This window comes from Pagrus pagrus (assembly GCF_965226575.1).
Source record: "Pagrus pagrus genome assembly, chromosome: 11".
Lineage (NCBI taxonomy): Eukaryota > Metazoa > Chordata > Actinopteri > Spariformes > Sparidae > Pagrus > Pagrus pagrus.
In genome coordinates, this window is record NC_140195.1 from 19,746,426 (window position 1) to 19,758,647 (window position 12,222).

At 40.8% G+C, this 12,222-nt stretch overlaps 1 protein-coding gene across 2 annotated transcripts in view; it reads left to right on the forward strand.

The window, feature by feature from the left end:
• Window positions 1-12,222, forward strand: part of LOC311265090 (TOX high mobility group box family member 2-like) — an 86,157-nt gene that overhangs the window by 67,851 nt on the left and 6,084 nt on the right. For both annotated transcript variants that reach the window (XM_084366423.1, XM_084366424.1), the window contains 2 exons: window positions 6,221-6,451; window positions 10,148-10,228. In XM_084366423.1, coding sequence (XP_084222549.1) covers window positions 6,221-6,451; window positions 10,148-10,228 — 312 coding nt within the window. The remainder of the gene's footprint in view (window positions 1-6,220; window positions 6,452-10,147; window positions 10,229-12,222) is intronic.

Sequence of the window (12,222 nt, forward strand, 5' to 3'; positions counted from 1 at the left end):
CCATGAATATTTTTATTTATGAATATTTTAGTAGTAGTAGTAGCAGTAGTATTGGATTTATAATATACTTTCTAATTCCTGTCTGTTCCTGGTGTTAAAACAAGCATTTAGATCCATTCATTTACTGTTACGCTTGGCTGCTCCCTTACCTTGTGTCACTTCCTGTTTGTCACTTGTAGACCCAGTTTCTACACAATTTTTCTAAACATTGATTTACTGAGATCTCCAACCTGCAAGACCTGGTCCTTGATCAGAGACTTTTTCACTCGGAGTCTTTGGTGAAATGTGGTTTTAAAGAGCCTCTTCTGTATCACCATTGCCTTCTGAGTAGTACTATGTGTGCTTTGTCTCTTTCTTCAGGCAAGTGCACATTGAGACAATATTTTCCTGCAAAAAAAAATACCATTTAAAATGTTTTTTATTGTGTATTCTCTGTTGGTGCTCGCACACTAACTGTCCCACAAACTGTACAACACACTGAAAAGCCACTGCCGTGTGTGTTTTCCCATTTTACTGTTGTTTGGCTTGAAATCCACAGAAGCGTTCTACACTTTGGAAGCGGATCGCATCCAGATTTGATTTAGTGCCGCGCTCAGTATCTGCATCATGCTTTGGTGTAATGACCACAGAGAAAAGGTATCTGTGCATCACCTCTGAGTAGTTCCTGTTTGTTTTTATGGCCTTCTGAAATCGATACAGCGTGCAGCACTCTGCACTTTGCTGCTCAGTGTGTATGATGATGATGCATATATTCAGGAGGCTGTGATTGGACACTTTAATACTCTCCCATACTATCACCTGGTTTTATTGTCTAATTTTCATGTCTCTTAAGCTCTGTCGGTCTCCATGTCTGCACCCGTCCCTCTTTCTGTTATCAACCCTCTTCTACATCACTCCTCCTCCTCCTTTTATCTGCTCTCTCTACATCAACTCTCTCTCTCTCTCTCTTTTCCTTTGCATCTCACACTCTTCTCTCACTCTCTCTCACTTCCTCCTTCATTTCTCTCTCTCTCTCTCTCTCTCTGTCTCTGCTGTTTTGATAGTGACGCAGTTATCAGGCTGTCAATTCTAATCTTGTCTTGCCAGTGCAGCGCTGTCCATTCAGAATTACAGCTACCCCCTCCTCCCTATCTCCCTCCCCACATCCACCACCCCTTCCATCTCTCTCTCTCAGACAACAGAAACGCTGATGGGATGAGCAAGCTAAGGCTGACACTATGGTTCAATCTTTTGCTTGTAAACTGTAAAGCTGTGTACAAAATGTATTTAGACCCTGCCAATCTGTACAGGACATGGTGGTCTCACCTAGCAACAGTCATGTGCTGTTTTTGGCCGTTTTTACCCCCTTGTCTTTAAGATATAACTAAAGAGAAAAAAGTGCTTCTTTTTTTTTTCAAACATCAGTGTTTGTGTAAAGGCAGTTTGTCCTTTTGTGCAGGATAAAAGCAGAGTCCAAAAACAAAATATTCTCATGGTAAAGCAGAGCATTGAACTACAGTACTTTCTCTGTACAGACCAAAATGTGTACAAATCAGTGAACACTGTCATGTGCCGAAAGCTGGCGTGCAGTATTTGCTCAGATCACAATCTTCTTTACTTGTTCTGTGATCACAAAGTTGCCAGTTTGAATCAAAATGTTGCCAGTTTTAGACAATATTGTATTTCCTCCCAGTTCGTCTAACGCTGCTTGTGTTAGGACAAAATTGAACATGTGAGAAGTTTGACTTCTTTCGTGATTTAATCGCCTATATATGGTGTATAGTTTTCAAAGGAAGGAATTGAAAAGAATTTAATTAGGTGTCAGTGCTGAAAAAAGACATTGTATTGACTGGGGCTGCAAGTAACGATTTTTATTTTTTCATTCTAAATTATTCTGTTGATTATTTTCTCTAAAATGTCGATTAGTGTTTTGCAAAGCTCACATGACATCTTCAAATGTCTTGTTTTGTTCACAACCCAGAGATATTTAGTTTACTGTCATAGAGGAGTAAAGAAACAAGAAAATATTCCCATTTAAGAAGCTGAAATCTGAAAAATGTCACTGTATTTCCTTTAATTACTTAAACCAATTAATCAGCTATCAAAACTGTGCAAGTACATGGTCTATAAATGATCCTCTGACTGACGCATTCGCTTTTTGTCACTTTTTCCCTGTTTTGTCATCTCTTGCACATAAAAAGGGATTCTTCTTGCCAGTGTGTGGGCAATTTTTCTATGTGATGGAAATGTTAGCCTGTTAATGCACCTTCATTGCCACTTTTTCACCAAAATATGTCTGTGGTTTGGCCTGCAAGTTAAAGCTAAAGCTCTAGTCAAAGAAGACGGTGACGGACGGCAGACCTCTGCACATGTTCACTGCAGTTTATGTCACCGTTGTGACCATACAGCATCTCCCTCACCCTGCTGACTCATCTGGCACTTAGTATCATAATTGAAATAGTGAATATTTATTAGGAAATTGAGTCCTCTTGGAAGCTAAAGGGAATTTCAGATTATAATTTCTGAGAACATTTTGGCTGAATAAATCAATCTTTTTAAGGGTTATAGGTTTGGGAGTAATGTATTATTCCTATTGCTGTGGATATCTGTCCAAACTTAGATTTTAAATCATGTCACAAAACAATATTTCCAGCACAGCTACACGTGTTGTAGGACACAAGATAAATGTCCAACAGTCTAAAAAAAACGAATGGCAAACGTCAGGATCCAGTGTCAGCACATCAGAATCAGAGAGCTACTTTACAGATTCACCATTTTGCATCAACAGTCACACAGGGAGAAATCCATCGGAGAAGAGGACCAGATACCAATCTCTCCACTGACAGTATCAGAAAATAGACCAGAATGCAGTGCAGCCACAAGATGTTGTGTTATGAATAAGGGATGTGACTCTCGCTTTTTCTCAACTGGCAACAACAGCTGTCATAATCATTACTGTTCTCTGCGCCTGAATGAGAAAAACCGAGGAAAATAAGCATGATAATGTACAGTGGATATGTGGTGGATATCTGCTTATCACCATCGATAATTTGTAAAGGCAGAGAGTAAAGCCACTCAGATGAATGTGTTCAAGGGAAAATGAGGGAACAAACGTAACATATCATTTTATCCACATTTATCCAAAACCAAACAAAATATTAAAGGTGCAATATGCAAGAATTTAAAATTTTTACTGTATTTCTTTGTGTTGCAGAGATGTCTAATGAATTTAGCATGCTGACCTGCAAGCTCCTAGCCTCAAGAGTCTGATAGAGAATAACACCAACACTCCTAACTAAGCTAACTAGCTGGTGAAACTACAATTATCAGCAGTTAGTGGTTACTCTGGTGCTATGCTGCCCCCTATTTGGAGTATGAATGTGCATGTAGCAAATTCTTAGATATGGCACCTTTAATAATGAGACATTTAGTATCATCAATCCAAAAATCTGCAAATACGGTTAGCAGAAAAGACTTGATCAGAGTTATTTAAACTAGCTGAGGAAATTGACTGAAAGCTAGTCAAAAATTATTTTATTCTTTTTATAATTATTATTCCTTAACTTATTTATTCAAGGTTTTGAGACAGGATTGTGTTTTTAGTGTGTGTTATAATTATTACGCTTTCCTAATGTAGATATATACATTTACAGTATGTACAGTGGAGGCCATGCCTGTCTGCTTCTTCACACATTTGCATTTCTCTCAATACATGTTTGGGAAATGAGTGTTGCAGCCGGGCAATTTACTTGTCACTCTTGTTTTTTATGGTCAGATATAATCATCCTAATACACGCTATTATGACTATTTTTTTAAACTGACCTTTAAGCAGTAAAGTTCTCACCCACTCTTCTGGGTTTTTTCTGAAGGTATTCTGGGAAATGTAGGAAGATGTTGATTAGACAGGTTGAGGGGAAATGAAAGCAAATGAAAAATCCCAGATTGATTCTGGGAGGGGGGTTTTGTCCTCTGTAGAAACATTATTAACACTGTTACACTGTTGTGAGTGGAGACTGGGTTTGTTGTAGTCTTTTTATGAGCCGCACTCATTCATTTTTCATCTCTATTCTTTCCAGTATTACCTTGATATTTCATGTTGGCCTTCTTTAAGTTCACAAACATGCTTCTCGTACAATAAGAGAAGAAAATAAAGAAAGAAATGAAAGAATATGCCCCTTGTTCTCCTGGCTGATTGTTTGTAGCTGCAAGCTGTTGAGTGTCATCACTCTCTCCACTGTGTGAATACATGTGAATTTTCCTGGAGATTATTTAGCCTCCTTTTTTCCCTATTTTGTCATTCCATTAGCTCTACCTTCAGTTTATTCTATTTTCACTTCAAAGGCTCGGCTGGAACAGATGTCGTTTCAAATGCCTGTCTTCTGCCTCATTGCCTAAAAGTGAGGGATGATTATTTTTTAATGAAACCAGGCTTGCTCTCACACACACAAAAAAAATTACCTGTAAGCTGTGAAATAGACAAGCAATACTTTCACATCGCCCTGAATGAGAACATCAATTCATTTCCGCTCAACAGTAAAGCCATTTTGAAGTTTTTTCTTTAGCTGCCAAATGTGCTCCTGGACCTTGAATTTTGATTAGTTAATTTCATGCTGGGTGGAATACAACGTGTTGTTTGGCTGCAAAATGCTTTGCAGAAACAATGCGATTTTTCAAAGGCAGTCATTTCCTGTTTTCCAATTGACAGTTAAAGGGGGGAAACGTGGCTGTTGCTTAATCCAGTGATAAGTATGCATTAGATGGATGTGAACGCCTTTAAATGTCCTCAAGTTGCTGTTTGATACTCGCGCGGGGACAAATCTTTTTCATGGTTTGTTCTCCCCCCCTGCCGAGTTTTAACACTGAAACCCAGGATCAGTGGATCATGAAAGAGAACATTCAAAGCTGTTGAAAATTTCTAAAATGCAACCTGATGAAATAGGAACTTGGCATTGAAGATGGGCTTTTTTGCCAAAAATCTCTCATTTCACTTGCTCAAAGCCCCTAACAACATTTGAGTAACTCCCCATAACCCCTCGACCATAAACGGTGCACATAAACAACCTTCATTTGACGTAATATCAATGTATATTATTACATATTCAGTATGTCATTATATCTTCTATTATATGGATGGAAATTGGATTGTTTTTTCCTACCAAGAAATCAGGTTAACTGATGTTCCAGCGATACTAATGGCAACATCAAGCTGTCACTTCTTCTCGCAATCTCTCTCTCTCTCTCTCTCTCTCTCTCTCTCTCCTCTCCCTCTCTCTGTCTCTCTCACACTCCTTTCCCTCTCTCTCTCTCACTCTCACTCTCCTCTCCCTCTCTCCCTCTCTCTCCCTCCCTCTCTCTCTCTCTCTCTCCTCTCCCTCTCTCTCCCTCCCTCTCTCTCTCTCTCCTCTCCCTCTCTCTCCCGTGCTTGATGTGTTCTCTCCTCAGCAAAGAAGGCAATTTCCATATAGAATCACAACCAGGATCAGGTGACCTGGATTTGACTCCCCCGTCAAAGCCCCTGCACGGAAAATGAAAATGTATTCATGTGTGTTGGATCGAGTGCATCACACAGATGCGAGCCGTTTTCGCCTTCCTGAAAATGTGGCGAGATTGCAGTGTGTTATTGTTGACAAACCAACTGGGTGCATGCTATCAAAAAAATATAGATTCAATCCTTTTTTTTTTTTATGGTTTTCCTCGCGAAGTGGAATTCTTTGTGATCTACATGAAAGAAACCCAGATTTAAATCCAGTGATTTAACAACTGATAACGTCGTACCTACGTGAATCCAAGTGGAACTGCTTTTAATTAGCCCTGGACTCTCTCCATCCTATCCCATGTTTGGCCAGATTCTTCCTGAACCACGCCTCTTACACCCCAGAGGCTAACCTGTCTCTCTGACGTCCTGTTACTCTTCATTCAGCCATGTCCGTAAATTGATCTGTTTTCTCTTCTCAGAACAAGCCGTTGCTGCTCTTCGCAGAACTCCACTGCTTTCACCCTCAGTTCAGCGTTTATTCGATGTTCTGTTTCATTTATGCTGAGCGCCATGTGCACAGTGGTTAATGTTGATTACTTATCCTTTATCCAGTGGATGCATCATACCTATAAATACATACTGAAAGTCTTCTCAAGCTTCTTTTCCATAGTAGCTGCAGCAAAAGAGTTATTTTCATCCACTGATTTATGACCAGAGATGTCTCTCTTTTTCTCTCGTCCCTCCATCCCTCTTTCTGCCTCCAGATAAGCAGCGAGAAGCGGGCCTCTGCAGAAATGATGAAGCCCAAACCCAAACCTCAAAAGAAGAAGAAGAAGAAGGACCCTAACGAGCCACAGAAACCCGTGTCAGCCTACGCGCTGTTCTTCAGAGACACCCAGGCGGCCATTAAGGGTCAGAACCCCAACGCCACCTTCGGGGACGTCTCCAAGATTGTGGCCTCCATGTGGGACAGCCTAGGAGAGGAACAGAAGCAGGTACATAATATGGTTGTCTGGAATATCTGGCTTTTCAGTCTAACAGTCTGAGCAAAGTAGCTACTATATAGTCTGGTGTTACGGCATGACACAAAAAAAGAAGTTTTTCTTTTGTCAAAAACAGCCGCCTAAATCAACAAGAACACAAAAATGTAAAGACTGCTACTTCTCTTAAGTACAAGATATGAGCACCTTGTTCATCCCTGACACAAACATAGTACTGTATGTAAACTTTAACATATAAAAGAACAAATGCACCTATACATGTACATTCATCCACACACACACTCACTCACATGCACACGTTCTGGTCCAGCCAGTAGATGGCATGTGTGCTGCAGCAGGCGAGCAGCCTCTCCCTGGCGTTATGTGCTGTGTAATTACCAGAACATCGCTGTGAGATACAGCTCACCTTAATGAGCTTCTTCTTCTCTTTCTAAAGATAATCCATCCGTTTATCCCCACTCCCCTGACTCTCATAAAAATGATTTTCTTTCTAAATTTAATTCGAGCAAAGGGAAAGAGGAGAGGGGGAGTATTCTGTGCAACAGCAGCCCGTAAAATAGTCTGAAACTAACAAAGTTGGACATTTTACGGGCAAGAAATGGTCAATGTGGGAAAAATATAAATGCACCTGGGGAGATTTCAGGAGTCTAGGACTGATATATGTTATGCAGTGTGTAAATACTCTTGTGCTCATGCAGCCCTGCAAAAGCAAACAGTCAGATATGAATACACACATGCAGGCGCACAAAATGCGACAATGCAAAAGCGTCTTTTCTTAGAGGCACCACGTCTTTTCTTAGCGGCACCACGTCCATCAAACCTAAAAAGAATTTCCCCAAAAATCTGGTTCAAAAAAGTTAAAATCATCTTCTTTGCCAAATAGAGCTCCCACAAAGCTCCAGGCTGTGGTACGGTCCACACTTCCTGTTTCCCTCCAGCCTCCATAGCTGATGCCTCCACACCATGCATCTTCATTGGCCCTCTGACAAGCAGGGATGTGTGAAGTTCTCATTTCCACTCTCTTTATTTATATCTCTCGCCTGCTATTTTGATCCTGCCTAGAATACAGAATTAGTGAACCCCCTCCTCACGATCGTCTCGTCCTTGGATTTAGCTGAAGGGCATCTCAGCTATCCAGGAAGTCTATTGTTTTTGTTGCTCTTTAACGTCATCTCCAGCTCAGCAGTAATAGGTAGGAAATGCTAATGATGACGGAGTTATAGGAGGTCATGATGTTTTGGGTATTCGACTCCAAGAGAAAGAGCAGTCGTTAGTTTCTTTTGCCTGTAGCGATTCTCCTGGGATGAGGAGGGTTTGCTTCGAAGAAAAGATTCTGTTGAGACAGCATTTTAGTATATAATGTGTATTTAAAAGCACTGCATTTTCCGAACTGTTTCTTCTTGGTGTGGAGCATCAACTCTGTGATACACAAAAATATGACTTACCAAATGTATCTGTAGCATAGAGTATTGAAAACTGTCAAGTAACCAACGCCGGCATCATCAAATTAAGCAATATTCCACTCGAGAGTGAGCTTTAGTGTCATTATTGACACAATAGTGATCCATAAGCATCCCTCAAGTGCCAATAATGATGGTAAAGCTCACCTTTGAGTGTAATATTAGAATTATACAACAGTTACCAAACAAAATAAAAAGAGATATAATCCAAATTTATTCATATTGTTAAACCATTGTGTAATCTCCATTTCCCTGGAAATACATTGGGTCTCCCGTAGGGCTGCACAGTTATTGAAAGATTATCGAAATCCAAATATTGCTAAGTGGAAGCTGCAATTTTTGGATACAAGGAAGCAGCATTGATATATTTTGAATTATATTGCAATCACTGTACCTTTCAAAGTAATCACAGTAGTCATGTCAGTAGACTCCCCTATAACTTGATCTGATGTTAACGCTTTCTGGAGATTGTTGGATTGCCCAAACTTAATAAATACACACTCAACACTGCCTTGCAATTGCTAGCTTAGTATTGTTAGACATCTGCTGAAAAAATATTTTTTCATGAACAGATTTAGCTTCTACGTCTGGGAAATTCACATGTATTTTTAAGCTAGTAGCACCGTATCATGATAATGGCGGAGTAGCTGAATATTTTAAGCTATGAGCTTGGTGTGCTGTCATGCTCACATTCTAAATGCCTCGTTGACCAATCAGATTGCTTGGATGCAACTTCTTGATGTATAATAGGTAATAAATTATTCTTTGACAATTGCAGATTTAGATACAAAAAATGCCAGTTTTACATTCTTGTATTTTTTTTTATTAATTCTTTATTTTTGAAAAGGGACAGTGTACATTAATCAACATTCAAACAAATGTAAATTTACCCGAGTTAGCTGAAAGGCTAGTTTTTATCGGCAGTCCCTTCACCTGATGTTAATGGGCATCCTAGAATTATATTTATAATAATATAATATATAAATAAAACATGTACAACTTGTAGCCTTTCAAGAGAGATGTGAATATCAGGTTATATATAGTATATGCTGTGGCTTTTGGAGAACAACATACAATCTGTTTTTGACACACTGAACCCCAGACAGCATTGGCGACCCTCAACATAGCATCTATTTGCTTGATTGCAACTTCCTCTGTAGTTTTACCATGACCAAAAATAGCTGTATCATCAGCATACGTTAAGATGTCACATTTTCCACACACAGAAGGCCGATCATTAATGTACATGCTGAACAGGAGTGGGCCCAGTATAGAGCCCTGCAGGACACCAGCTGACAACCATAAGTGATCAGATTTATAAATTAGGAAAACTTCCTGTATGGCTGTTTTTATGCACACGTTTGACCTTCTTTGCTATATGAAAAGTTTAGATTTCTCGTTGATGAAATAATTCATTTTCAGTACCAGCTGTTACTTGTATAAACAAAGATTTAACTCAGCCCTACAGAAAAAGCACAATGCAAATATACTTTGGTTTTCTTGTGACAACATACAACACACTACTCTCTCCTTCTGTTTTGCATAATAGACATGGTTTTGCCTGTAGCTCCTACAGCTAATAGCCCTATTTTCAGACACTCTAAATCCTATACAGACAATACCTGCCTGCAGAAACACACATCCATATGCACTCATAAAGCCACATTCTTTATACTTTACTCAAACACGGCAGCGGCAGCAGTTAGTTGTATGACAACAGAAGTTCGTACATCATGGCAACAATATGGAAGGCAGTTTCAAACAAAACTCATACTCAGGCAGGGATCGTATCCTAATGTGCCAAATGACTACAACCATTCTGGTGTATCTCTAATGTCAGTATGCTGATAGGAGTGTTATTGCGGAGCTAAAAGGAGAGAGAGAGAGAGAAGTTCCAGTTCATTTCTCTAGGTGGATTGGAATGGAAATGATGTGTTGCTACAATAGAGGGAGACACATTGAGATGAGGGAGTTTTAGTGCTGTGATGAGGAAATAGAGGTGTTCTGTACCATTGGCTCTGATGGAAAAGGGAACATTAAGGACATGTGTGTGTGTGTGTGTGTGTGTGTGTGTCTTTGTGCGTGTGTGCGCATGGTGTGTTTAAGAAAGTGTTAGATAAAAAAGGTGCGTGTGTGTTGAGAGACAAACGTGTGTGTGTGCCCATTTATGAGCATGTCAACCTCTCCTCTCACCCGAAGCCTCTTGTTTTGATTTTTTTCTTCTTCACAGGCGTACAAGAGGAAAACTGAGGCGGCTAAGAAGGAGTACCTGAAAGCTTTGGCCGCGTACCGAGCCAGTCTGGTTTCCAAGGTAACGCATATGACACACAGGCCCTGGCTAAGACTGATGATGGATTGGATGGAAAATCCCTGCTAATGGGCTGGGCGGGGCTTCCTTGGGATGAGGTGGTGGTAGTGGTGGTGGGTGGGGGCATCTGATGCAAAAAGAGCAGGCCGTATTTGGAACAATACCTTATTTCCATAGGGTGCAGATGTTGGGGGTTGGGGATCTTAGTTGGTGTGGTGATATAGTTGGGGGAGGGGTCAGCCAATCGGAGCGCACGAGCATATGGACACATCTATTAGAGATGGAGGATAGAAAATGATTGCTCTCTCGTGTGTGCTGCATATGATCTCAGGTTTGAGTCTGTTTTATATGCATCTGTAGGAGGCCTCACATTTATCCTACACAAGCAGACACCCGTGTCATGCATTAGATCATCGATTTCCTCCATCTTATCATCTACAACAGGAAGTACATCCAAATCAGTGCAAGCAATCATAGGATTTCTTGCTGTTTGCACCTCTGACACCTTCCTGCTAATTCAGATCTATGACATCCCTTTTGCCCAGTGAATGATGGCGTCTTGTACACACCTGCATAGTAGCACGAGGAATAAAGAAAGGCAAGGAGGAGGGCTGTAGATTGCATTGTTTAGTGCCGTCTTGTATTAACAACACACAATGTAGTGTGGGGAAGATTCCTTTTGTCATTCCATTTGTTCTGCAGGCAAACAGCCTCATTTCTCTGCATGGGCTCCTGCATATATGTGTGTGTGTCTGTGTGAATTTGTGCGTGTGTGTGTCCCTTTCCTTTTCCCATCTATCTGTCAAGGTGTCTATTGATCATTACCTCGGCCCCAGCTCTATTCATACAAATGGGCTCCATTACCTTCTAATCAACACTGATGGCTGGAGATGAGCAATCTGACAGGTCATCATAGGGGCCTGGGGAGGGTGGGGCGGGAGTGGAGGTGGAGGTGGTGTATTTTGTGGGGTGCTGCACCTGCTTGGAGTGATACTGTCCAAAATGAGAAAAGGTGAAGTGAAGTTTTGGTGATCTTGACAGAGTTTGGTGGTTTTACTTTAAAGCACTGTGTCCATTTTTAACCTCGACCCTGTTTACTCTTCTCCCAGCCTGCGTGTGTACATGTGTGTGGGAAGTGAGGAAAGGGTGGACGGAAAATTTTAAATATACAGTCTCGTTACACAGTCAGCATCAATATGCTGAAAAGGATTTGCTGTTAGGAGCTTTAAGTGTCAACTGTCCTGTTAAAACTGTATTGGACTGCTGCACCGGGCAGACGAGAGACAAGCAGCTCTGCAGTGAGGCAGCTGACGAGGATCAGAACATAATTAACCAGTTCTGAGGAGGCAGTGGGGAAATGTTTAAAGGGAAACTCCAGACTTTGTCAGCCTGGGCGTTATTATCAAATATTTATCATTTGTGTCCGTAAGTCATGTTAAGATTCTACTCATATCTTCTGGGGGGTAGAGATTTGGCAAGCAGGTTTCCAAAAACAATACAGCAAATTTAACATAAATTTAAATGTAACATTTATCCCCCGGACAGACATGAGATCCCTATCACTAAACAGTGAACCACTGAGAATATTTCTGCCCAGTTACATGTGTCAGTCTGTAGGCTAGGGGGGTTCCTCTCGACAGGCAGTGAAGTCAAATGTAAATTGTGCAATGCTACTCTACAGTTTAGTAGTAGTACTAGCACCATGCTGTACCACATTAAGAACAAGCACCCAGCTGCCATGTTCAAAGATGGCTGACAGCTAAAGATCCCGTCATAGCTTGCCAAGGGAAGAAAATGTGATGCAAGCCAATCAGTGTGGTAGAGGGTGGAGGGGACTCTAAAGAGCTATGTCGGAAAGCCTGAGTACGTCATGCCAGCGACAGCTACTGTAACTAAAGGCATTGAAAAACACTTTGAGGAGAAAAAGGACGAGCTAAAAGTCAAGCTTGCCAAAAAGCTAGCTTTGAGGACCGACTGCTGGACAGCTCACACAAACA